The sequence below is a fragment of the Paralichthys olivaceus genome, chromosome 13 (assembly GCF_024713975.1).
Source record: "Paralichthys olivaceus isolate ysfri-2021 chromosome 13, ASM2471397v2, whole genome shotgun sequence".
NCBI lineage: Eukaryota > Metazoa > Chordata > Actinopteri > Pleuronectiformes > Paralichthyidae > Paralichthys > Paralichthys olivaceus.
The window spans coordinates 11,087,545-11,114,372 of NC_091105.1; the positions used below are offsets into that span (position 1 = coordinate 11,087,545).

At 43.5% G+C, this 26,828-nt stretch overlaps 2 protein-coding genes across 9 annotated transcripts; one reads left to right on the forward strand and one right to left on the reverse strand.

Moving 5' to 3' along the window:
- Positions 1 to 484: 484 nt before the first annotated feature.
- virma (vir like m6A methyltransferase associated) lies at positions 485 to 13,281 on the reverse strand. 4 transcript variants are annotated; one of them, XM_069536864.1, is made up of 27 exons: positions 13,134 to 13,281; positions 12,586 to 12,698; positions 11,139 to 11,225; positions 10,138 to 10,186; positions 9,887 to 10,049; positions 9,623 to 9,742; positions 9,238 to 9,447; positions 7,934 to 8,658; positions 7,543 to 7,680; positions 7,237 to 7,463; positions 6,616 to 7,143; positions 6,363 to 6,517; positions 6,199 to 6,281; positions 5,471 to 5,564; positions 5,002 to 5,390; positions 4,740 to 4,895; positions 4,420 to 4,655; positions 4,087 to 4,336; positions 3,779 to 3,996; positions 3,511 to 3,643; positions 3,243 to 3,383; positions 3,000 to 3,154; positions 2,690 to 2,786; positions 2,013 to 2,179; positions 1,565 to 1,911; positions 972 to 1,118; positions 485 to 874 (listed from the first exon to the last, which is right to left on the reverse strand). In XM_069536864.1, exons 1-27 carry the CDS (start codon positions 13,194 to 13,196, stop codon positions 666 to 668), a joined length of 5,400 nt encoding a protein of 1,799 aa, XP_069392965.1. In that variant the 5' UTR covers positions 13,197 to 13,281; the 3' UTR covers positions 485 to 665. The 4 variants fall into 4 exon arrangements, with proteins under 4 accessions (XP_069392965.1, XP_069392964.1, XP_069392963.1 ...); XM_069536863.1 differs by having other exon boundaries at positions 2,013 to 2,182; XM_069536862.1 differs by having other exon boundaries at positions 9,208 to 9,447.
- A 1,003-nt stretch (positions 13,282 to 14,284) lies between these two features.
- esrp1 (epithelial splicing regulatory protein 1) lies at positions 14,285 to 26,294 on the forward strand. Of its 5 annotated transcripts, none has more exons than XM_069536869.1 (16): positions 14,298 to 14,650; positions 15,117 to 15,275; positions 15,390 to 15,506; positions 15,858 to 15,969; positions 16,573 to 16,716; positions 17,209 to 17,263; positions 17,379 to 17,489; positions 17,636 to 17,768; positions 17,908 to 17,950; positions 18,619 to 18,938; positions 19,677 to 19,901; positions 19,992 to 20,232; positions 21,854 to 22,034; positions 23,236 to 23,377; positions 23,900 to 24,022; positions 24,955 to 26,294. In XM_069536869.1, exons 1-15 carry the CDS (start codon positions 14,519 to 14,521, stop codon positions 23,999 to 24,001), a joined length of 2,217 nt encoding a protein of 738 aa, XP_069392970.1. In that variant the 5' UTR covers positions 14,298 to 14,518; the 3' UTR covers positions 24,002 to 24,022; positions 24,955 to 26,294. The 5 variants fall into 5 exon arrangements, with proteins under 5 accessions (XP_069392968.1, XP_069392970.1, XP_069392967.1 ...); XM_069536866.1 differs by having other exon boundaries at positions 23,900 to 23,989; XM_069536868.1 differs by having other exon boundaries at positions 19,992 to 20,244; positions 24,955 to 25,234.
- The last annotated feature ends 534 nt before the right edge of the window (positions 26,295 to 26,828 follow it).

Here is a 26,828-nt window from a genome sequence, read left to right on the forward strand (position 1 = left end):
TTTAATCAAATGCAATTGTAGATTAGAATTGAAAGACATTGTTATGCTGTGAACTGAACCACATTGCATTTTAAGGGCAGGTCTTTTTATGTGTAATTTTACATCTCACATCTGTCAAATCTGTGGATTTTCAATACATATGAAAAAAAACAGACATTTATTTTGTAGTCGTGCTCAGTTCACCCTCATACTTGCAAACAGACCATTGTGTAACATCCATACAGTCTATGGTAACATCCCTTGTTTTTGTATTCATCAAAAAAAATGTTACTTCAAGTAGTTTTCTTGTTCTAAGAATAAAATAATTCTTATTTTTCTCATTATTGATCCATCTGATATTTTGTCCATTAAAAAAGTGTAAACTAACCATAAAAATGTATTTAAAAAAACATGCGAAAAAGGTTCAACCAAAGTTGTAGATCATGTAACCCTCTGCAAGAGTTTCACATTTTAAAAAAACATACGGGTAATAAGAAGTAAAAGCTCATTTACGATCACCTTTATTCTCTCAACACAACTCATGATAACAAAACATAAAACATCAACACAGTCTGTACGTCATTGTGACAACATCGTCCCTCCATGTTTCCATGGAGACAGTATACAAGATATCCTGATTGGTCCATTTGTTGCCACGAAAGGCTGCAGTCATTGCCCAGGTGAATTTACCTGGTAAAGGAGCGAACATGCCTGCCCCTCCCACCTCCGCTCCCTCCTCCGCCACTAAACTTGCTCCCCTGAGAGCCTCTCCCCCCTCCTCCTCCCCCGCCTCCTCCTCCGGCACTGCCGCCACCTCCACCTCCACTAAGCCACGACAGGCCAGTGCCTCCTCTTCCCCGCGGAGCTCGGTCCCGAGGAGCCAGGCGATACGCACCTGGAAGAAACAGAGACAAACATATTTTCAGCTCAATGTTAAGAAACTCCTACAACAAAATCATGACATGTGAGCGCATGTTTGCATGTTGTCATACTTGCTGGCGGTTGTCTGGAAGGCAGCGGTCCACGTGTGAAGTTGCTCTGGCCTCCCCGGGGCTCGCTGTAGGTTCCTCTGTGAGTGATGGCTGGAACTTGGCCACTCCAAGACGATCCTCTGCCTCCTTCTCTTCTAGTATAGTTACCTGCCAAAACAAAAAGAAATGATTTGTCACCCTCTACTGGTCAAGAAGTGATTCTTCTGAACTACTATTTTACATTGCACAGTATACATAACTTAAGTTCAACATTGACCTGCGGCCCCCTTGCTACCTTTATCCAGAGCTTTCAACCACATCTGACCTACTTCATCAGTAAATGCGTTTTGCTCAGTTTTCATGAAGGTCAACATGTGACCTAAGTATGCAACTAACAGATGGTTGTATAATGATGGAGTAGTGACAACATGACAAATCAAAAACATTAATGAGAGATGGTTGAAAGTTCTGCAAAAAGCCAGTAAGTGGATCTTAACTATTCATTTTGATTCAAACTTCATTGTCAAGACTGATACTTATACATTAATATTAAAGAAAACATAGTGAGTGTCTGTGACTCAATGTGTGCATCTGCTGCGTGTGTGTGTACCTACCAGATAGCAGGACACCTTTCGGTTGTGGTGGAGTGAAAAAGCGAGTCTGGCTGTGGAAGGTGGCTCTGCCTCTGTTGCCTGTGAACAGTCCTCTGGTGGGGGGTTTGGGTGAACTCTTGGGCAGCCGTTTTGGAGGCAAAAGCCCAAGAGGCGTAATGTCCTTAAACTCTGCCGCCACAAAGTCATCCACGTGCATACTGGGAGGACGGGAAGTGTTCTGTTTGCGCTGGCGGAAGATATCGTGGGGTCGGCAGAGATTTTGTCCGAACCCTCCTCGACCTCCGCGGCCACGTGGAGCAGCCATGATGTGGGCTCGTTTAGCAGGCTCGATGTAATCTGATTTACCGCTGCAGGGACACACATGCGATGATATTAAGTAAGTTTATCGCAGATTCTGTGAAAAGTTTACAGATATTAAAGTTACACGAGTCAAACACTGAAAACTCACCTTGATGTGATGAACGTCTCGTGCTTGTGTTTGCCCAGTCTGAAGCCTTTTGTAGCCTTGGTGTGACCAGGAGAAGACGGCTCAGACAGGAAGGAGCGCTCCAGCTCTGCCTTCAGGTCCAGTTCTGGACAACACTCCTGAGCCAGTCCCACCAGATCCACCTTCACCTTCCACAGAGAGAGAGGAGAGTTGTGACTGTTAAAGACTGTGCCCCAACACTGTAGATGATCATGTGTAACCATTTTATTTTCCTAAATCTAAACAGCAGATTCATTAAGTGACCCTAAGAAAGGTTGCTTTCTTTTGAGTTGTCACTGTAGTAGTGTGGCAAAAATATATAAATTATTTATTCTTATTGTGTGTTTATCTTATATTTGTAGTGTCTGACTTTTAATGCCTAAATTCATGTTTTTGTTGTAATGTTGTACTCCTGTTTAACCATGTTGTTTGTAGCTTCTTTAAACTTCATGTTGTTATTATGCTATTAAAACATTGCACTAAAAAAGAAAAGATAACGTGCAAAGTGCAAAAACAGTGTTTCTATAAGTAATAAAATATGATTAATAACAGTGTAAAATACTCACAGTGAAACAGATACTTTTTTCTGTAATTGAAAAGCCTTAACAAAGTCTCATAAGATTCCTGCTCATGCACTGCATGTATACAAGCACACTTACCATGTCAAGGTCTGTTTCTATGTCATCAGTTTGGAAGGGAGAGAACCACAGAGCCTTCAGCTGCTCATCCAGAGCTTCTGACAGAATGAACACAGTCCTGCAGAGAAAAACACACACAGGTATGATAAGCTGGGTTAGCTCTAGTCTCAGTGAAAGCTTATGTACTAAAAGTCAGGTGAACACCATTTTGTTAAGAATATCTAATAAGATTATTTTGTCATTTAAAATGTTCCTTTATTGGAATTGTACATGCTTCACTGTGGTGGATTACTTTAAGGTCTGTGTATTTTGTGTGGACCAGAGACAGTACCTGTGGTTAAATTGGGCCCCGAGTGTCTCAGGAGCCGGCAGAGTGGGCTCAGTATCAGCAGCTGGAGGTGTGTCGGTGGCCGTCTCCAGTGTCTGCCTCAGAACAATCACATTTTCCAACATGGCCTCCAGTGATTCATCTTCTTTAGAAAGTTTCTACAGACAAACGCACAGTTAGTTTAATGTCAAGGCCTCACCAACCCTTATTAAAAAAACATACATGTTGTGTGTGCATCATTTGTACCGTAATCTGTTTCTCTAAAGTCGGGAGTGGATGTGACTCAGACTCCTCCCACTGCAGCAGAGCTTTCATCTCAGAGCCTGACAGAAACCGTGGATGAGAGAAGGAAGACTCCTCACCAGACCCCTGAGCCTCCTCAACACACTGAATTAAAAACAGACAGATCCAACAATAAAATCAAACTATCACAGACTGTATGAACCACTATGAGAGATCTTGTTCTTTTCTTTATGTAACAACTACTTATTTAGACATACAGCCAAGTACTTACCATTGCATCTGTGTTGAGAATCTGTCTGAGGAAGTCCAGCAGAGCTGAGAGCAGATCTGATGAGTCCTTGTTAAATGCAAACACCAGCCTCTTCAACAGCGAGCACAGAGCCGCACCATGTTTCTTCAGAGCACTGAAAGAAAAATAATTTGCGATCAAGTGTCATTAACGGAGAACAATCTTAAAGTAATCATAACAGGAAACAGTGGAGGAGCTGCTTCACACAGACCACATTGGCAAGATAAATGAAGGAAACATTGCCATTTACACTTTGAAGTGGTAAAGTCCATAGTCGTGCTCAGTGAAGAATGTCAAAGTCCTGATACAGGTGAGGAGGAGAGGGACGCTGCTCTCTGCATTCCCCAAAACCTCTAACAAGGCATTGCACACTGATGACATCATCTCTCGCCCCGGAAGTGCATTGGCCAGCTGCTCGACCTCAGACACACAGCTGTCACCAGGTGGAGATACCACCAAAGAAATGTCCTGATGAAGACAGAGATTTTTAACATCTGTTTAATTCTTCTCCCTATATGCACATGTGTTGTCTGCCTTCTCATGCACTTCATTACTTACTTGGTCACACAGTGACTGTAATATTGTCCCCACTAGCTCGCTGCACTGCTGCTGTTGTAAGCAGTGGTCGGTGGGAGGAACCAACAGTGGCAGAAGCAAAGGGAACAGATCGGCCAGTTGTTCATCTCCAGACACAGACCCAGAGAGAAGGTGTAATGCTGCACTCTTACAAGCTCTCTGTGACACCAGGGCATCCATCAAAGAAAGCAGACGGAGGGCCTGGGCCCAGCACACACCTTTCCCCTCCACTCTGCAGTTAGCACAAATGACTCAGTTAAAACACAATTTACAGCATAATCACTATTAACTGAGTATGTGAATGTGATCACTCACGGCTGCAGCTCCTCCAGCAGCAGCTCCACCAGGGACTTCATGATGAGCGTCGCAGTGGGTGAAGACAGATCTGCCAGTTGAACGCACACTCTCCTCAGCATGGCTAAGAGAGGAGGGCATGTAGTTCCACACACACACCTCAGCGTCTCAGAAAACACTTTCCACTGCGCCCGTATGTGCATGCTCCACAGCTTCCTTGTGTTTAAGGCTACAGCCACATCTTGGACTGATATCACCTACGGAGACAGTAGTATGTTAACATAAACATGCTTATGTACCAAACAGATAAGCAGGCAGAGGGGGAGAATGAGATGAGGTACCTGAGTGCTCTGCATTGGAAGTGGGAGAGGCAGGAGCTCAGACAGCAGCGTGAGACCAGAGAACAGACCTTCAGGAGCTTTGAGCAGGGAGCCCAACACCTCCTTCAGCATCAGCGACCAAGTGTTACTGGCCAGAGTCTCTTCAGTATGAGTGACCTGCAGCAAATACACACATTGTCTCAGAAAACTGATTCCCAGTGACACTTTCTGAGTTGTATTGATTGGATAAACAAAAAGCCTTGGTCCTCCCTCAGTCACACACCTCCTCATTGACACCCTGTGTGAAGGTGAGCAGCACATCCACAATTAAAGCCTGCACTCTGGTCTCCTCCCCGTCCAGACGTCCAGACGCAGGGATGGAGCAAACAATCATGTGGAGCGTCACCAACACACTGGCAACACGAGTGTCCCTGAACTGAAAAGCTCCTCGACGGAGGAGCTCTGTCAACATGGTGCGCAACAACCTGAGTGTGCTGATGCATATACTGAGGATCATGCAGCGTTGCGGCGTGGGGCCCATGTGTCCGTGTACACGCCATGGCTGCAGCAACACGCTGCACAGCTTCTGCAGGACGCGCACACACGTATCCAGACCCTCGCCTGAGAACAGCTGGACCCCTGCGAGGCTCCACTTAAGATCCCTCTGCTGACCTGCACAAAGGAGTCGACATGATGAGAAATGTGTACCATATTCGTGATTTAATAACAAATATCATGCTTTTTGTCTTTACCTTCAACAGCAGGAGGGGGGCTGGCAATGTGATAGAGAACCCTGAGCGCAGTGACAAGCCCAGTTCCCTCAGCAGTCAACACATTTTCCACATTCTGAATCGAAGAGAAAAAATACATCTTTAAAAGTCACACTTATAATTATTTGCATATAGCCTTGACTCAAATATGCTACGTAACAGGTATATGTTGAGAGTTGTTCAGACTTGTCAGTGAAGCGCAGCATTCCAAGGTTTCATATATATATATATATCATCACATATATATATATATATATATATATATATATATATATATATTTATGTGATGATTTTGAGGTTCACAAGCAGGATTAGATGAGGACACACAGTTTGGTGTGTAACTTCTTGTTTTGTTTTTTATAGTTTGCATTCTTATGTAGGTTTTAGGGAAGTGAGCCACCCTGCCAGCGGACCTGTTTTTTTAGGGTGGTGACAACAATGCTCCATTTTCCTCTGATAATAATAAGAATGAGCTCTATAAATATCAGCTGAATAAAAGTGTTACGTGAGAGGCTTTGATTCCTTCACAGATAGAATTAAATGTTGTAGACAAATCCCTGGCAGCCCAAAAATATTACTGCCAACTGAGTTTTATCACTAAGGAAGTATTAGGATTGTCTTCAGGGAATATAAGAGACAGACAGACAAAGTGAAAACATAGTGAAATGTTGCTTTTCTTCATCCGGATGTTTACTGAGAGAGATCTGTACCTGTTTAATGTAGTCTAGAAGGGTGGGAATACTGCCAATATCAAAGCGAAGTTTTTCAAGAGGTTCCAACCATTTACTGAGCTCTGAAGAATAAAAGAAAGACACATTCACAACAACACTTTCTTATACAACATGATAACTAGGGCTACTCTAACAATAGTTACCTTGTAACTTGGCATTGGTGTCATCAGCCTTGGCTAAGGAGAGCAGTGGAGAAGCAAACTGTTCCATCATCCTCAGTTCATTAGAGCTCTGCACCACAAGTAACACCAGCATACAGGCATAATTATATGTCACTGCTTTGCGAGCCTTCGCTTCACTAAAAGAGAATAAGACAAAAACAGTGGAAACATAATCAGACATCAGTGCAAAGTGATAATGAGGAACAAAAGGTGATGGCGAAGATGCCAGCTGTACCCCTGTCCATCTTTGCTGTGGTGCTGGAGCAGGGTCACCAGACAGGAAAGGTTGTTGTCCAGGCTACAAACGTGGGCCACAGCACTGCGACCGGTCTGAGTGAAGGTCATCAGGTAGAGCGCGTGCAGCAGCCCCAGAACCTCTGCATTGTCCCCTTCCTCCAGCCCGGCTCCTCCCTCTCCTCCTGCAGCCACATGGCTCATGAGCTCTGACAAACCTTGCAAAGCATGCAGCGCCTGCATTAACCACACGCCAAAGCCCTCTTCACCAAACCCGGGCCCGGTGAGAGCTCCCTCTCCACCGGTCAAAGTACTCTCCTCGCTCTCTGCTTCTGACATCGATGCCAGAAGACGCAGCAGCAGGTTTGTGGGGGTGGGCTGGGCGAGAAGGAAGAGCAGACCTGACTGGGTGAGTGACAGGAAGCGCAGGACCTCTCTGACTGCTTGGGTGACACCTACGTGCCCAGCCGCAGCAGCTGCAGACAACACCACTGTCGTGCTCTCCAAGAAATGGCATGCATGCATATACCTGAGAAAAAATAAAGAGCAATATTATAAGTCTAATCAACGAGTTTCTGCATTGTTTAGGGCTTAGGGTCAGCAGGTGTGTGTAAATATGTACCTATACAGTGCTGGATATGGATCGTCTCTCTCCTGTGGTCCCGTTATTCTTGCAGAAGTTGGGAAAGCCTTCCCAGGCGGCTGCACCATGCAGCAAGGGGCCGTCTCTAGCAGGTGATGCAACTCTTCCAGAACCCCTGCCAACCTATCGAGCTCTGCTTCGCTCACAGGGGGGGAGGTTAGTGATGGTTCCTCCTCCATGGGGCTCTCGGCCTCCTCCATGTCCTCCTGTGGATGATAGCTGCGATCAATACAGAAATATATGTACTCTGGCTTTACAAACATACGTGTGTGTGCATGTGTGTACCTGCTGTGTTTCACTCCATGCTGCTGCTGTATGCTGTAGGTCGACCAGTACCTCGTACATGTGACTCTTCTGTAATATGGCGTTGCCAGCAGTTATGACCCTCACGGTTTCTTCACGTAGGAACAGCTGGACTAAATGCTGAGAAGGATATAAAACAGTGATCAGTCTTTATATTGTTTCTTCAACGAGTCAGTGTTTCTACACAGTGTTTTCTGCAATTGTCAAGATAGGGCTGTGAGGTGGACTAGCTTCTAGGTCAGTAACAGGATTTTTGTTCTCTAGCTCTAAGGAAAATCCAACTGGAGTCCAATGTTAAATAATGAATTGGAAAACCCTGAATATATTGTGTTCTGTAAACAGAGAAAAGATTTGGAAGTTCATCCTCGCTAACCTGATATCCACTCTTGTCCGACTCTCCTGTATGTAGGAAAGCCTCCACTCCTGCAGGAGCGCTAGTCAGAGCGTCCAGAGCTCTAAGGATACACAGCTTTAGAGTAGAAGATAAGTGGTCTGTGTGGAGCAGCTCCAGTAAAACACCCAGGGCCCCTTCACGCAGCAGCGCTGTGAGGCCCTGTGGGCACTCAGCCAGGTGTGATGCTAGCTTGGCCCCAGCTTTCAACTGTCTGAGGTTAAGAGCAATTGGTTGTGTGAGAGCCACCTCCATACTCAGAGCTTGGAGAGCCCACTTGGCTAAGACTCCAACTGGATCCTCCACCTCGCTGTCTCCCTGTTTAATTAAATAGGCCAACCCTTTGCTCAGTAGTCCAGGGGCCTCTTCCAGAGCAGTAACCCAGCGAGCATCTCTGTCTTCACCAATGCTACCCAGCAGCTCTTTTAATTGGGCAACAGCCTCAGCTTCTTCTCCAAGTTCTTTTGCATCCCCAGCATCCTTAGGCTCCTCAACAATGGCCTTCTCAAACTGGGTATCAAAACGAGTCTTGTAAGGAGGGGTGAAGTAGAGCAGGGGCCTGAGTTCTCGCTCATATGGGTCATACTGGACCGGTGGGACAGAAGCCAGGTCCTCAGGAGTGTAGTCCATGTCAAAGGTGGGCAACTTGAAGCTACTGTTATCCAGGTCGTCTTCATCACTTGAAATCTGCTCATAACCATCATCACCTGGTAGAATGGGAGAGACAGAAGAGCAGGACAATTTGACAAAGTTAATTTACAGCAAAGAAATTCCCATAAGGCTTTAATTACTATTTGAGTCAGAAAAATGTGCATGAGAATGAATGAGGAGGCCGGTGACTTCTACATATTCCTTGCTTGTTCATAGATATATACCCCGTCATATGTACTCACACACGTCAGCATCACTCCAAACATGCAGGGTTAGTTTGACATGCAGGAGGAGACGACAGCACAAGCTCAGCCAAGGCTGTGAGGATGTGTGAGGTACCACTGCAAACCACAGCTTATGAATCTAGATCATAAGCCTTCAGAGTAGGCCGGCGTCGGGCTACTTGTGAGTTTGAAGCATCCAGCAGTTGTAGATGATGGCAGCATGACAGAGCACACACTCTTGGACTGTCAATCAGCCACAAATGGACCCTTCTCCCATGGCCCCTTGGGAAGTCTGGTGAGTTTGCGGTACCAAGGGGTCCAGGGGCCAAGAGTCCATTTGGGATTGTAGCCTATCCTACTCTCACATAAGCACTCCCCTACCTTCCTCCATTTCCTCTTCCTCGTCCTCACCCTCATCTTCCTCCTCCTCTTCTTCTTCTTCCTCCTCCAGAGCGCTTCCCTCTGTCCGGGCATCCTCTTCCTCCTCCTGCTCCTCCTCTTCATCGCCCTCCTCATGCTCAGCATCCGAATACGTCTCATCAGCAGGCAGGGATCTCTCAGGTGACACGGCCTCTAGGTAGTTATCACGTCCCTCGCGCGGCTCATCTTTGACCACACCCACTGTAGATGTAACAGCAAAGATGCACAGTTTAACCAACATCACAAATTTTGTTCAACATTATGCTGGCTGTCATGGATTACTAAATATAGCAAGACCCAATACATTTTAGTTGTCCTATTGTTGGGATTTAACTGAAATAAGGGGAATCCTTGCTTTTACATTTGAAGCTCTCACCCGTCACTTGGACCTGCTCCTCATCATCATCATCTGGCGGTGGAGGTCCAGGTGGAGTACGAGGCCCTCTGGGTGCTGGTCTGGGTGGGCTGCCATTGTATTGGTCGTCTTTTTCCCACTCTTAAAAACACAAACAATACAACAGATTTACAATGTGATGAACAAATCAGAGCAAAAAGAACTGATAAACTACTCCTTGGATGTTTTTCAGGAGGTGGATGTGAAGGTGAGAGTACTGGGTAGTTTCAGTTTGAGGACGCCCACCTTGTTTAACGATCCTCTTGGGCCCGCTTGGCTGTTGGGGTGGTGGGGGTGGTGGCGGAGGGGGTGAGGCTTGTTCATGTCCGTGCGAGCGCTCCGCTGTACCATACACTGCCACAGTCAGACTGGTGTACCAGCCACGCAGCACCAGGCCGTCTGTGTTCACCTGTACGGACAAACCCATTGAGATATTCACAAATCAAAAGGGAGCAAAAAAAACACTGAAGCTACTTTTAATGTGGACGACTATTTACCTTTCCACTGGGTCTGAACACAATGGACTTGTTCTCATCATACTCCAGACTGAGGGTGCAAAGTGAGAAAGAGAAGATTAAAACATTAGTGCATATATAGAAAAGAAATATTCTTGAACTTGAACAGACAACAAATGCAGGCTTTAGTTATCAACAGTTAAACTCTAGATTATCCCCTTTATTAACAGCACTGAGCTGCTGTGTAATTACGTTTAAAAAGCACTTTGACTCTTCAGACCTCTGTAAATTATTGAAATTAGAGAAGGAGAAGGAGGATTTGGTCCCTGGTTAAACTAAACTCAACCTTATACATTGTTTTGAGGGCTCACAGAAACAAAATACCATGAGACAATCACACACCATGAAAATAAAATGGGATGCAGTGTCTTACTGTCCAACAATCTTTATAAAGTGCCTTCCAACACACTGTTGTATTTTTCACCACTAACACTAACCACTAACAGCAACATGCCAAATAAAAATGTGTAAAGAGATCAGCACCCCAGCTGACCAAACTGATTCTTGGGCTAAAAAAATATTCATCAAAAACATATTTCAGTCATATCTGTTTATGTTGTGGATGATACTTAAATATCAATGAGACAGGTAAAAAAAACTACTCCCACTAAGAGTTTTATCTTACGGACACTTCTAAATAAAGGTTTGTACGCTGGTGTCACTAAGCACACCTCTTTTATTATGAGGTGAGAATAAAAATGCTGGACGGTATTTCATTGGGACCTCTAATGCTCTGTCACTTGTGGTAACTGTGGGTGGGGTTGAGTTTCTGGAGAGACCAGTTAGCCAGCATAGGAACAAAGAGAGCTGATTATAGGTGGGTGCAGCCCCACCTCTGAGAACAGGGTTTAGATGCTACCGTGACAGGCTTGACAGGTGAGACAGACTTAAGCACATTTAGGACCTGACCAGGAAATGCAGAGAAAAGGAGGAGAGGCTTGGAGTGAACAGAAACACAACGAGAGGGTGAAAATCATTCCGACCTGCCCAGTCTGTTGAAGGTGGGGCTGTTGGGTTTGGCCACATTATTGAAGAACAGCTCCAACTGGAAGGCATGAGGAGACGTCTCCCTGGAAACAAAGAAGCACATGTACAGTGATGAGACAGTAAGGGCTCAGTCCTATTTTATTCAGAAGACTGATGAGTTAGTGTTAGAAGTAATGAGTTATACATGAACATAGGGGTGGGCAATAAAATAACATGCACTACATGGACCCTTTATTAGGTACACCTGCATAATGTATTATAATTTAATGAAACATATCTGCTATGAATTTGGAACTTTTTAAAGAGCACAATGTCCGAATTTGTTGATCCCCTCTTTATCAACTGCTCTTCTTCAGTTTGTGCACTGTTATGCACTGACACCATTCATCCAGTTAAATTACTTCACACATTTACACAACAGGCTCAGTGAGAATCAGGACCTGCTCAACAACAGAGATCAGGTGTCAAACTCACTCGTGTTTTTGTTAACGCAATGGACATGTCCATTTCCTACAGGCACACATGTGTATCAGGTATCTGTAGCAAGCAAACATCTCCAGAGGCGATCATTAGCAGTGAGGTTCAGGGGATCCAGCCAATGGAGACGCTCCACTCCAGCCTTTTCTCAACCAAAGCAGTGATACTTGGTCTTAGGGTATATGTCGATACTAAGGATGGCTCAAGTTCCAACACTCTTATTTTCACAAATTTTAAATCTTAACACCAGATAATGTAATAATACCTAAGGAAAGGAAACATGAGGGCTGCAGTAGTATTAAAAACTAAGTCAGCAGCCCTCCAAAAATGTATGGTGACATGTAACAAATGGAGGAAACACTGGTACTGCTGTAGTATATCAGACTGGTGCATCCTTATCTGCTGTATCTGTTCATTCTACAGCATGAAGAAAACATCAACCGTACAGCCAGTGTCATTATATAACAATAGCTTTCCTCAGAGACACAACATGGAGTCCTGCGACATAAGGCATTACCCCAATGGAGTCTCAACATCAGACAGCAGACACTGAGACATCATAAACTCACAGAAACGTTTTGGCAAATTCTTCAAGATGCCTGAAACAATCGACATGAAAACTGCTGCTATTTTAATAGCAAAAAGATGGACCCATCAGAAACCGATTTAGTTGTATGTGCTTGAAATAAACAATAACATCACTTTTGTGGCGTTATTTTTGAAAACATGCTTACTTTGGTAGTGCCTAATAAAACGTCTGGATTAAACCTGTGACATAATATAATTCAACATTTCCAAAAGAATGACCATAAAGTTGAACCAGCCCAATGATGGACTGATAGATGGATGATAGACTATTATTTTCAGAACCCAATGAGATGGCAGCTGAGAGAGAGAGTGTGTGTGTGTGTGTGTGTGTGAGTGTGTGTGTGAGTGTGTGTGTGAGTGTGTGTGTGTAGCTCTTACCCAAAAGCTCTGCTGTCAGGTAAGTTACTGTGAGCTTTGATTCCTGGAGGAATGACCCGCACCTCTGTGACCAACACCCCGCAAGGAAACCGCACCACGTCCACGTTGGTCAGCTGAGTGGAAACGATCATAAGTTATCACAAACATATAAAGATAATAGAGCAGATGAGTAACCTGTGCTGCTGCATCTGAGATTAACATGTAAACATGGCCAGGCTGCCAGTTAGCATTAGCCATCTGGCTAGCAACACAACAAACTACGAAAGGATGCAACAGAAAGCAGCTGCAGGTACAAGACCGAGTGAATAAAACCACATTTGAATCGTGTACTCTGGTGCATTTAAATGTGCATGTGTGAAGTGTGTGGTCCAACAGCAGCTGTGATCCGCAGCGTTATCATGCGCTACTGTTAGCCAGGCTAACAACGTTAGCTTCGAAGTTAGGCATCACTGTCCCAAACTCCTGAATAAACCAGATCGAGACTTTGAATGCGGGCAGCTGTGTAGGGTATCGAACAGCGGTGTGTGTGGAGGCTTCAGGACAGTTACCTCTGCACTCTGGTGTTTAAACGTATCTAGAAACAGAAGCTCCGTGGAGATGTCCCCCGCCATTGCTTCTTCTGCTATCGTCGGGCCAGGGGGTAAACTTCCGGGTGGCTGAACACTTCCGGAGCAAGTTCAGCTCCAGCGAGGGTTTTGAAAACAAATACAATAATACACACAAAGAAATACAGGCGACATATAATTCTATTTCCCCCCAAAAATAAACATATAACTTTGATCTCCATAAGTTTAAAGCACAAATGTAATTAATTGCATAATCATCATCATTTGTATTAGTTATAATAGTTATTAATAATAAAACAAATGATAATAAATTGAAGGGAAAGCACTGGCTACGTTGTCAGACTATTTATCAAATCTAAAAAATATATCTAAGTCAACTTTATTGAGTACAGGGCATAGAAGGGATTGAAATATAATTTCTCTCTGATCCCTAAACATAACAGAACATATGAGTGCGCAACATATTAAGTACTCAAAACATAGTACACAGTACAACATAGTACAGTCGAAAGGTACATGGTGGATAGGATGAAAATAGTGCAAACGCTTGAGAATGATGGAGATATATACTATATTATCTAATAATTTGATAATGTCACACTTCTCTCAGTTAAAAGAGGGTGAAGATACAGTGTGAAAAGAAGTATATTTAACTGTTTCATTATACAAAGATAGTTTAGAGACAATATAATAACAGTATATCAGTTGATTTATTCAAAATTTAAAACGCCCCTTTGGTTATTAGATTGTTATATGATAAAGGTTTGATAAAGCTAATCTCTGCATTGATTCTTGATTTTTATAAATAGGTTGATTGGTCATTGTGCCAATACGCACAAGCTCTACCAAACGATATAGTATTGATTTACATTTCTAAAAACAATAAACATAGAAAGGGACATTTGGGCTCATAGGTAAACGTTTAAGGTTTTGATGTTTTATTCTTATAGCAGCTGACGACCTGCCGGGGCCCTTACATCCTCATCCATAAGAGAAAAACATATAAAGATGTAGAATGTCTCCGTCCTCCATGGTCTGCCACGTCCCAACATGTAGAGCACCTGGAGGAGGGCGGGGGCAGGTAGAGGGTCACGTGGTCGCACAGGTAGACGCTGCTGTACAAAACCAGGGGCAGGTTCAGCCATTACTCCGAGATGGTGACTGAGGGAGGTTTCGCTTGATCCTTCACACGCGACGAAACCTGGATTTACCGGAGCTCACCTTTCCGCTCAGGTGTCGTTTGTACCTCTCACCTCCCGCCCCGCGCCTCCTCGCCGTGTCCCCAGTCACTGTTCGGTGTCCTCGCGGAGCTTTCCTTTAGTTTTGTCCGGTGGTTGCTGTTGTTTGGACGGAGTGTCTGTGCTCAGATGACGGCACAGGTAGATCACCTGGTGGTGGCTTTCACCGCCACATCTGGCGCCGGCGGAGACCTGCTGGGATCCGACGAGAAGGAGCTGGTGCAGTTGGTCTGGCAGCTGGTGGATGTAAAGAACAAAAAGGTAAAAGAAAAGCAACAAATACCTGTTAATACAGCTCTTATTACACTTGATCAAAGGTATTCTAAAGCAGAACATGTGGTGGTAAATTAAGGAGTGAGCAGTTCAGTAGAAAAGAGACTCAAACTGACAATGATATTAATCTATATTGATTTAGTTTCCTCTTTATATACATCTACTCTAAAACACCTACAAATCCATTATAGGCTGGTATCCAGTATAATGAGAGTACAAATGAATGTGAAAATTATGAGGTGAAACCATAGACTCTATTGGTTATAAGTTTTTTTAAAATAGATCATATGCTTGTGTTTGTCTTTGCTGTTTTATAATCCATGTAATAAACATCTATGTACAGGTTACCTGACACTCTTATGTGTCACTGCACTGTCATACCGAATGTCTTGTAGTCTCTTGAGTTTCTACGTAGGCTGTATTAAGACACGCATGTCTTTTTCCTGTGAACCAGTTGGGCAAGGTGAATGAGCTCCTCATCAAGCCTGACCTCGTAGACTTGACGGAGGAAAAGAAGGAGGAGGATGTGGTGGAGGAGAGCGTTGAGGAGGAGAATGTATCGGGAGCAGACTGTGTTTCCACATCCGCAAACCTCGAGGCAGCTTTAAACCAGGTGATAATGTTTCTCTCAAACAAGACTTTAAGACTTACAGTTATTATCAACACACCGGGAATAGATTATTAACTTTTTTGTCTTTCTTTTCTAAACGTTTGATTTCCTCTGCAGTTTCACCTACAGCTGACAAACGAGGTGAACAGTGCGGGCGCAGGCACGTCGGTGTGTTTGTGTACAGACGGGCAGCTCCACATCCGCCAAGTGATTCACCCCGAGGCCGCCAGCAAGGTGAGTGAGCTGGGTGGGTGCACGCCTCACAGCCAGGGTGGATGTTCACTCACTTCAGCTATAAAGTTTTGTGTCAGCGCTGTGCTCCTGGTTGAACGTAATCGTATGGTGAAAGTGAAGAAACAGTCTCGCAAACCTGTCTAATGACACACGCCCATGCACATACCAGCCTCGTTCACTGTGCGGCAAAGCATCGCCGCACAGGGACTCTGATGAAATTCTCCAACACGACTTCAAACCCATGGTGTTGCGCAGACGACTCAAGTGGCTTGTGCAAACAGCAATATAAGAACAATAAAACGACAGCTGGCACATGTTCACATCCTTTCATCTGATTTCCTCCCTCTCAAGGACATCCTGGTCCCCGACTGTTTCTACACGTTCTTCGACCTGCGGAAAGAGTTCAAGAAGCACTTCCCATCATCTGACCTCAAGGCTTTGAATGTACACACCATGGCAGAGTGTATCCTTCAACACTGTCAACGAGTAAACTGTTTGCATTTGGTGTGCGAGTGACTTTTAGTACTTTTATTTGTACTGTGCTGTAAGATGTGTATTTAATGTTTAACTCTGGGTATTTTGGATTGTTTTTCATATTTTTTCGGACTGTTCTTTGTGTGTAACATGTTGTCATGTGCACATATTATGCTTAAATACACACAACACACGTATTAGAGGTTTATAAGGCACAGGGTGTTGGCTGCAGGACTAGAGGTTTTGAAATGCAAATAGGGAAACAATGGCTGCACCTTACCGAGTGCTCAGTGAAACAGTGTGTTTAGCCAACAGAGAAAACCCCACACACCCACTGAGATAGCAAAACATCTCACTGTGTGTGTGTGTGTGTGTGTGTGTGTGTGTGTGTGTGTGTGTGTGTGTGTGTGTGTGTGTGCGTGTGTGTGTGTGTGTGTGTCTTTCCTTGTGTGCTGTAGTTTCTTTTTGTGTTCTTTAGTTTTGTTCCCCATTAGTTTCTCCTACTCACACACATAAAAACCTATACATGGGTGACCTGTTTCTGTTATATTGACTGCTCCTAGCTTACGTCCCTTGACAGAATCCCCCTCAGCTCTTAGTGTACCCGTTGATGTGCCCCTCATGTGGGACCCCTCAGCCAGCCTGGACCCTTCAGCCATATTGCCTGCAGAAGCAGCCATACAGCAGGTCCAGATGATGGCCAGCATCGTCCTTGCACTGCTCTCAGAGCCATTCTGTGAGTACATTTAACTATTTGATTTTACACAATGTGTTAAGCTGGGATTAAACACCTATACATAGAAACATGCTTCAGTGACTTTCCTCTTGTTATATGATTGTAATGGAATATATGTATTTAGATTTTGAACTGTTGCTATAACAAAACAAGACATGTCAATATCTAGGAAATTATGGTTTGGTGAAATGTTTTGCTATTTTCTAACAAGTGACAGGCCAAACAATAAATCAGTTAATTAAAACAATGATTAGAATTGCACTCACCTCCACCAAGGCCCAATAGTCCCCTTAAATTCAAGCGGTTTGAAATGGACACACTTGTACAGATATCAGTCCCCTAAATATGCCGGATTTTGTTCATCCAGATCCAGGACTTTCCTGAGAAATCAGTGAAAGTTATAGAAAGTGAAAAAATATTCCTGGATCCATCCCCGGATCCAGATCTGCACCAAACTTTAATGGAAACCAAACTGTTGCTTTCCTATTACAGCTCACACATTTTCTAACTCAGAGAGAGTCAGTGAGAAGTTTGAGAGTGGAACATGGTGAGTACACTTAGCTCAATATGAATATTCTTGTTGTTTTCTGCCTCTGAAACCAACTCCACGTCCACTCCTGCTGTGCTAATGTGTGTGTGTGTGTGTGTGTGTGTGTGTGCAGCAGTAAGATGGAGAAAGTGTGCGACAACACAGTGATCAGAGCCAGAGGGTTGCCATGGCAGTCCTCCGATCAGGATATTGCTCGATTCTTCAGAGGACTCAACATTGCCAAGTACGTTGTCGGTTTATTTAAGGCTACTCTCATGTATACAGGCTTATATATGGATTTTTCATCTTTCCTCATATATGGGACATGTCCATTGCTGTTGACTTATGGTCTACAGAGTGCTGTAAGGCTCTTTATGTTGTGTTGTACAGAGGAGGGGCGGCACTGTGTTTGAATGCTCAGGGGAGGAGGAACGGAGAAGCTCTCGTTCGTTTTGTCAATGAAGAACACAGAGACCTGGCTCTGCAGAGACACAAACACCACATGGGCATGAGATACATAGAGGTAACCTGTCTGAACCCACCTAGACATTATAAATTAATAAAATTAGCCACATCACCGAGATTTAATTTAGTTACCTACATGTTTTCCTTTCGTACACCTGATGATGATAATCATTCTTCACCAACTCCTTTCCTGGCAGGTTTACAAAGCAACAGGAGAGGACTTCCTGAAGATAGCTGGAGGTGAGACAATAAAACATTGGACAGCTAACAACATGATACATAGAATTTATTACCACCAGCAACCTGGGTATATGTTTTGGTGTTTTGAACAAAATGTACAGTTGTTAGAATAAATAGATTCCAGCAGGACGAACACGCTGTGGTTTGAAGATTCCAGGTTCACTTCACCATATTGAAATATATACTCGCTCAACTACATTACCCAGACTTATTGTTGCATGTAGGAGCTTGTGTTCATCTATTTTCATGAATGCATTTAGATGTTTGAAGATCAGAAATCTTTGTGTATCCAATAGGAGATAAGCTAGATATCTTTTACCCCAGAATGACAATAACTGCAATGATGTCCAAGCTCTATTTAATCATTTGACCTGCACACTTAAGAAGTTGCTCAATGCGTTTTAATATTAATTCAATTTACTTTAAACTTACCTCATTCCCCTTTTTCCGCAATTCAACTTGCTTGATTATTGTGCTACAAGGATAGAACACGGTGGAGGGATAAAAGTCAAGTTTAGCTTCACTGACTTATAGAAGTGCAAACAGTGCCATAGAAAACACACCAAACCATTACACCAGGAAAACTGAATGCTTCTACAATCTACAATGTGATCGTCTTATGTACTTATGGTCAAGTGGGTGTGTCTGTGTCCTTGTGTGTGTGCCAGGTACCTCCAATGAGGTAGCAATTTTCCTGTCCCGTGAGGACCAGATCATAGTGAGGATGCGGGGTCTTCCTTTCACTGCCACACACGAGCAGGTGCTCGCCTTCTTCTCTCCGGAAGACGGCATTAAAGAGACGTGTCCGGTCAGTGGAGGCAGGGATGGCATCCTATTTGTCCACTACCCAGACGGTCGTCCCACTGGTGATGCGTTTGTCTTGTTTGCCTGCGAGGAACACGCCCAGTGTGCTCTGAGGAAACACAAGGAAATCCTGGGGAGAAGATACATCGAGCTGTTTAAGAGCACGGCAGCAGAGGTCCAACAGGTACGTCAGGGTGTCTGCCTACATGTGGGTGCGCTTCGTGCCACTGTGTACTGCACAGTGGATTTATTTGTGTGTTTAGTTTTAAATTGACAATAGTTTTCTATATTTGCTTTGTCATTTTCGGATTAAGGTTAGTTGATCTACCTCATTTTTATCTTGTTTGTCTTTTTAGGACAAAAAAGTTTGTTTGTGTGCACAGCTTATAATGACAATGTGTGGGTGTGCTCCTTTTTCCACAGTTAGTTGTAGGAAGTATTATTGGTTTAGAGCTTAAGGGTGGGAACCTGCATAACGAGATGGATTGCAACTGTCTCTTTCTTTCTTCCAACGCTCCTCTCTTGTGTGATGAACACATGGACTAATTTTCATATCTATGCTGAAAGATCAGTGTACGCCCACAGTCATATCTACGCAGAGGCCTTTTCTCATGCTTCTATCTATGACGGACTAAGAGGTTTCATTGGTTCTCTCCAGAAATGCAAACATGCGGGTGTTGCGCTGGCAATAGGCCAGTTCCCATCTGACACGGAAACTCCTTTATACAAAGTGCACAAGATGTGTGTTGAAAGGTGGCTTTATGCATCCATCTTTTTTAACTATACATAAGCATTAATGTATCATAATGCGTAGGTGTTTATTTCGGAGTAAGAGGAAAAAGGACGTCCAGCACGTTCTGTTTCATTGACAGTCTTTGCTTCAGGCATTGTATGTTGTTTTTAAACTGTGTGTGTGTTTTAGGTGTTGAACCGGTACTCATCAGCCCCTCTGATCCCCGTGGCCCCTGCCCCCTTGGTGTCAGTTCTACCTGCTGTGTCTCTTCTTCCTCCTCCGGGTGGTTTGAGGGACTGTCTTAGGCTGAGGGGGCTGCCTTACACAGCGAGCATTGAGGACATCCTCACCTTCCTGGGCGAGTTTACACACGACATCAGACCACATGGCGTGCACATGGTCCTCAACCAGCAGGTACATGCAAAAACCGCACTGACACACCCATAGACTCGAATGCTCTCTGACACAATGTTGCAAAAATAATTCGACCGTGTCTGTGTTCAGGGGCGTCCGTCAGGCGACTGCTTCATCCAGATGACCTCAGCAGAGCGAGCACTTCAGGCCTCACAGCGGCTCCACAAACACGTGATGTCCAGCCAGCGAGGGGCGAACAGCCGCTACGTGGAGGTGTTCCCCTGCAGCGCAGAGGAGATGGGCCTGGTGCTGATGGGAGGCTCGCTCTCACACACACTTACACACACACACAACCGGAACAGGAGTGGGACAGGGCTCAGCCCGCCGCCATGTAAGTCCAGACGTAAGTGCTGCTGGGAGCTGGGGGTGCTTCGGGACTGCAGGGTAGGTGGGCTCCTGCCGTGGGGGCAGGGTTGCTGGGTTTTCTCCAATCTAGTACTGTGGGAGGATGAGGATATCTGGTCTAACGAGGAGGATTCAGAACTTTGTGTTGGTGTGTGTGTGTGTGTGTGTGTTGGTGAGAGTGTGGAACCTCTTTAGTGATTAGTGTGATTCAATTATAAATTTGCATGCACTGAGAAACTTCACATGGTACCTGTTTATTCTGCACTTCACACACTGATTAAATCTTGTAGTTCATCTCTGCAGCAGCATGTTTGTTATTCGTTTTACTCCCTAACCACTGCTCAAGTAATTCGTTAACATCTGAAACGATTGGAAAAGTGTAAGCAAGACAGCTTCAGTCTCATCTATTCTACAATATGGCAAAATGGCTTACAACTCTCCAGTCTCATCAGATCGGTAGTGGTGGTTGTGGGAATTAGCATCAATAGACGAACGCGTCTCATGCGTGCGTCTCCTCTGCTTCTCCAATCAGGAGCTGTCTGCAAAGCTGAATGCTGGTGTGTAGATGAGTAGATGAAGTCCTTCACTATAAATGCACACAAATGTACAACCAAAAATTGGTTGAATAAAAAAAGATTCAGAACAGTGATACAAGGCCAGACATGTGGCTGGTAGTGAGGCCGGGTTAAAACAAGGGTAGATGCATGTCAGACAGCAAAACACGCCGGTGACAAGAAGAATATTATGAGGATGATAACAAGAAGCCTAAAATGACATGGAGCATAGATTATATATCGATTATGCAAGTATACGTATATTCACAACCACTTATGAGCCTTGCAAAGTTTAATACACTGAGGGGACCGATTCAACTCTGGTTTGCTTAGAAAGAGTGTAGAGCTATGCCAAGGAGACTAACGACTAACAACTAACTACAATCAATTCATTCACTTAACCTTTAAGACGAGAAAAGCCTGATTTACTGGTTCACTGATAAAAAGTATTGGTATGGGTATTGCTGTTTATGTTCGCTGTGCAGACATGAGAACAGAATAAACAACGCAGAAAAGATGCATTCAGGTGCATTTATGATTTCATTTAATTTCTTTTCTTAATTCAAGTTCTATATGTTTGGATTTATTTGTCTTATTATTTTATATATACATTGATTTTATAACTACTTATGATGAATTACATTGATTTGTCATAAAGGTTTGATAATTACATCTTATAATAATAAATACCCCCTAATATCTTTATTGGTATCGTCCCCAAAAATCCATATCATTCGGGCTCTAATGCCAATCAGAAGCTTGTATAAAAAGTAAGAAACCAAGTGAGCTGCACAGTTGAAGACAAATTAAGACACTTAGATGTGTGGGATGGAGAAATTCACAGTTGAAAACTGCTCACTTGGCAACCAAATATTCAATTCTACATTACCGCAGTCATTGTTTGCAAGTTTGCATGAGCGTCGCGTTCTGAAGCAAACAATGACCAGACCTCACCCTCAGGATTCTGTACACTTGTGTTGCTGTTTGTGTGCATCTTTTTGTCTCTTTGTGTTTCTAAGTTGTGCGTCTCTCCCTCTGCTCTCTCCTCCCCAGGTCTGTCGCCTCCGTCGTACTCCTTCACTCCTGCGCCACCCGTCTTCCCTACAGAGGCCGCCGCTGGCCTCTACCCTCCCATTGGTCAGGTGCTGCTGACCCCTCGCCCCCTGCCACCAGGACACGCCTACTACCCCAGCACAGCTCAGCTGTACATGAACTACACAGCGTACTACCCCAGGTAACCAGCGATTATTAAAGGATGAACAGAGACGGATACCAACTACCTGATTCTTCATTCTAGGGACATCAATTGGGATTATTGTTCTCTCAGTCTCGACATCCTTAAAATGACCCAATCGTCCCATTAAGAAATATATAAAATTCCAAAATATATATATAATATACTTTCAACGTTCTTTAGTACTGTGATGTAAGAACCCCAGATCATCATTGGACATATTTTTTATGAGAGCTTGATTTTGTCCAGCCTCCAAATTATTTGTTAGATAAGATTGTCTAATCAAAAGTGTTTGTAGAAATGTTTGCATATCTGCAGTTTTTCTGATATGAAATAAACCACTCTGTTACACCCAATCTCACCATGTTAAAGAAAGTGGGGGGGGGAAATCCCTGGAGTCGTCTGGAGTCCAGAACAGCTCCAAAATATAGTTGGTTCTTCTTCAGGCTATGTCCCAACCCTCAAGAAGATTCTGTGGAAATCGGTTCAGTAGTTTTTTTGCTGACAGACAAGTGATGGCAGTGAAAACACAACCTCCTTTGTGGGTGTAATGAATAGATTGAAGTGGCAGCCGATCTAAACAGAGCCTCTCAGACTTTGTGTTTACTTGCAGGCTGAGTGCTGCTGAGTAAGCAAATAAGAAACTAAACCACAATTGTTTATATGTTTGATTTTTCTGAGCCTTCTGTTTGTATTGGTATTATTTTGATCACATAAGTGCACAGGAATAATTCAAGATGTCTTTCATTGCTGGAAGTAATGACATATACATTATTTTGTTGAGTTTATGAAAACAAAAGTTCTGAAATAACACAGTCATCTAAAAATGATCAGCATCTTCTTTTTTAGATGTTCTTCAAATGGGAAATAGATTGTTGGTTTGTTTGGCTTTTGCTCGAGAAGGTAAAAGAGGGAACAGTTTGGTTGAAATGCATCTTACCAAAGAGAAAGGTTGGGACAAGGGTAGTTAATACTTGAACACTGTGGTATCAGAGAACTTGGTAAACATCAGTGACCTCTGTTTCTCCCTTGTCGGCCTTTCTCTCTTGGAGAAAAACATTTACAGTCGACAGCTAAAGTTAATCCCAGACAAACAAGTTTTGTTTGCTCAGATTTTTTTTTCCTTTTTAAAAGTAGTTTTTCCTGCTCTTTAGATATTTTCAGGATTACAGTCTATGTGTTCTCTCTTTTCTTTCTCTAGTCCGCCTGGCTCACCGACCACCTTAGGATATTTCCCCTCCCCCTCCTCCATCTCCTCCCAAGGGGGGTTGGTGCGTATGCCAGGTTTGCCTTACGGCAGCAATGGAGTCAAAGAACTGATTAACGCAGTGCAGGGATACCAGGTAAGAGATGATTCTCTACAAACATAAAACACATCTTAATGTCTAGTTATTAATCTATACAAGTGCTCTGTACCTTCAGTGTTCACATGCTTCTCTGTAAGATCCAAGTGTCGTATTCAAATCTCCTTCTATTGTGGGTGTGTTTTGTCAGGCATCCACTGTGTTTGCCCTGAGGCTATCAAACTAGTTTATCCCGTCTACTCTCCCTGTTCTGTCACTCATGCACTGCTGCTTGCTTAGACTTGAAGGAACTCAAACCTTCCTAAAACTTTTAAGTGAGTAAAGAATCTCAGGGACATGACACATCAGTGGGTTTGTAGAATGTATACTTAGTGATTCATCACTAAATACTAATTAATTAAATAATAAATTAAAAAATAAGAGTGGTAATTCAATTTGTCGAATGCCTCTTTGACCTCCGCGCTGGACTCAACAGGTCCATGTGGTCTTTAGGTTAGCTTCCATGGTTGCCTGTATTTCAGCCCCCTGTCTCTTTTATTCCTCCAATTCCTCACACCACAGTACGCCCCCGAGGATGCTCTCTTGCACGCCCATGGGCCCATGCATGCTCACGACCCGGCCAGGACATTGCTTACGCAGCCCAAAGAATGGGTGTGTATTTAAGGTGTCTGAGGCAGGTGGCAGGTAAGGATTGGCTGGGGGTTCAGGGAGGGGGATTTAGTTTAGACAGTGATTGTAGCTGTGGCTTGGGTCTTGACTGGTCACCGATGGTTACAGGACTCAACACTTCAAGTGACGTGTTCTTTCTAAACAGGGAATTTTCCACTAACCACGCACAGAAGCAACAATGGACATATGTTTTTGAGTTGGGTGGTTAGAGGAATTTTCTTGGATTCTCAGTCAATCCTTTGGTTTTGTTTTAAATCCTTGTGACTGGATGTTGTTCTCTGACTGTAGGACCCTTTAATGCAAATCTTCTTTATCAAACACTGGCTCCTATTTCTGTCCTCTGAGTCTTTTATGGGAAACAGGGTCCATTGACTGTTCACTAAACCCTCTCCATACAGCCAGAACTATGCATGGCGGACAGCTTTGTATTTCTCGATATGCTAAAACAATGTGAATTCATGGCTCTGTAGTAGTAGACAGTAGTGGTGTCTTCATCAGGTAGCAAACGTTTAAGGGAAGGTTAATTTAGACATCTGTTAAAGTTAGAATTGTTAAAACTATCTAGCTCACCTGGTAATGCAGGTGTCCCACATTCGGAGCTGTGTCTTCCACACCCTCTCTCCCCATTTTGCTCTTTCGGTCCTATCATTAAAGGCGAAATGACCACAAAATATATACTAGTAATACCAGTAGTAGTTATTGTTACTTCTATGTGTGCAAGAATGCAAAGCTTGACAAACAAAAAAAACGTAACTCAGAGGGACGAGGTTTAGTGAACGGTCAGTTGCTGGTGTTGTAGTGTTATGTACATTAGGTGGGTAATTACAGGTGTAGCCCTCGAGCTGTTCGGAAGGTGATGGCTAACATCTGGTGCTGGTGTGAGTTTGTTGCTTTTAAACTGGGATAATAAACTTCTGTCTCCCTCTCTCTCTGCTTCACCCCTCCAGAGTCCCTTGGAGTCAGTTTCCCTCCTGAACAGCAGTCTGATTGGTCAGTCCAGCGGAGGTGACGCTCCTCTCATGTCCCTCCCTGCTCTCATGACCAAACCGGGAGGACAGTACCTGGACCTGGCCCTGCTGTAGGGTCACACATATACAGAGGTCATGTGAAAGTGACTTGTAATGTATTGTTAGGTTTAAAAAAAAAAAAGAAAAAGTCTTTTAGATGTGTTATTTATATCTTTAAGAACAGAAATTAATGTATTTTATACCAAAATCATTGTGGCAATAGCCAAAAAAATAGCAGTTTTGTCTTATATTGCACATTGTGTATTTTAAAGCTTTATAGAGATTTTTTTTTTAAAAACATGTTACGATATTATAATCACTCTGATATATTTGCTAGCCAAACTAGAGAAGAATGACCGAGTAGCAACCAAGCTAAATCTTTTCTTAAGCTTTTCTGTGAAGAGTGAACGTGTGTGTGCGAGTGTGAAAAAGATGAGTGAGTATTATGGCTGTTTTGATGTTTTAATACTCAACCTGTTTATGCAATACAATTTATGTTTATACACATTTGATACAGTACATAGTGATTGTATTGGAAGCGTTAGTGCATGAAGAAGTTAGTAGTGAAACTATGATGTTTACATTATGCCAAATATCAATGCACTGCTAATCAATAAGACTATTAACGAATATAATAGCAGTATCTTCGAATGACTATGTTACACTGTGAGTTTGTCAAATAGTCCGATCCTTGCATCAGACTTCACTTACAAAAAACGAAACAAAAAAAGAAATGTGACATCTCACACATCCCTTGTTTTGCACCCTATACGGGTCAGTTTCCATGTTGTGTATTGCCAATGTTGTCTTGCCTTTTGTGTTTGGATTCCCACCTAAACAAAGGACAGCCCCAGCTCTAGTAACCTCACCACAGGGTTGCCCACTTCAGGAATATTTCTGTCACAAGCTCTCACCTCCCCGAGTCGATATCAGGAGCCACAGTTTGTTTCCGGCAGATTTTATTACAGATTTTTTTGTACCATAAAGATTCATCAGTCCCATCACACTTCTTCGCTGATGTTAGGGGAATTAACAGTTTCGTCTAACAAAATTCCTTTGCCATTTCCCCTGTTAACTAAATCTTTGGAGAGCGAGTGGAGAGGAAATGAAGCACACCTCTGATGTGTACCTTGTGAATTTATTTGCCATTTATGCCCTGAAAAGTTGTTGTATGGGCTCCGTGTTGCTGTACTCGCATCCCACAGTCGGAACTTAGACTCCTGCTCAGGATGTCCCACTGCGGCCGTGCTGAAAAAATAAATAAACACAACATGAAGTCTGCTGGTCTCCAGTTGTTTGATTTCGCTTTTTGCCCTCTGAGCTTTTCATTTCTCTTTACGGTGTACTTATTGTGCTGTCACAGGCGGAGCTGGTGGTGACAGGATATGGCTGCAGGTGAAACAAGGGGATCTCCCTCTCACTGTCCTCAGCGTCCTCTGTTTCCCACATTCACACACAAGCTATGGAAAAGAAACTATTGTCCCTCAGACACACTAAACACATTATGTGAGATGATGGCCTTTTTTTCTACACAGGGTGGAAAAGTGAAGCATAGAGAGTGCAGGAAGGGGGGAAGAGAGAGGGAAGGCAGACAAAACCATGTCAGACCCCCTCAGGGCAGATTTGTCATTGTGTAATACAATCTTGTGCACCCCACCCAACTTGATCCCTTTTAAACACACACTCGTTCTCCCACTCACAAAACCAGCACAGCAACACTATTAGAAGCCACACAGCAAAGCTCTAAATACTTATTTTTTGTCTTTAACTTAAATTGTTTTACTGGCAGATTTTAAATATACAATACGTCATCT

Excerpts from the sequence above, each read along its gene's own strand:
- esrp1 (XM_069536865.1), top strand. The coding sequence starts at position 14,519 with ATGACGGCACAGGTAGATCACCTGGTGGTGGCTTTCACCGCCACATCT. Across the intron at positions 17,951-18,618 it reads CTTCCTGAAGATAGCTGGAG|GTACCTCCAATGAGGTAGCA; the intron begins GTGAGACAATAA and ends TGTGTGTGCCAG. Across the intron at positions 18,939-19,676 it reads CGGCAGCAGAGGTCCAACAG|GTGTTGAACCGGTACTCATC; the intron begins GTACGTCAGGGT and ends TGTGTGTTTTAG.
- virma (XM_069536861.1), bottom strand. The coding sequence starts at position 13,196 with ATGGCGGGGGACATCTCCACGGAGCTTCTGTTTCTAGATACGTTTAAA. Across the intron at positions 5,391-5,470 it reads CCCCCCTCCTGCTGTTGAAG|GTCAGCAGAGGGATCTTAAG; the intron begins GTAAAGACAAAA and ends TCCTTTGTGCAG. Across the intron at positions 1,119-1,564 it reads GAAAGGTGTCCTGCTATCTG|GTAACTATACTAGAAGAGAA; the intron begins GTAGGTACACAC and ends TTGTTTTGGCAG.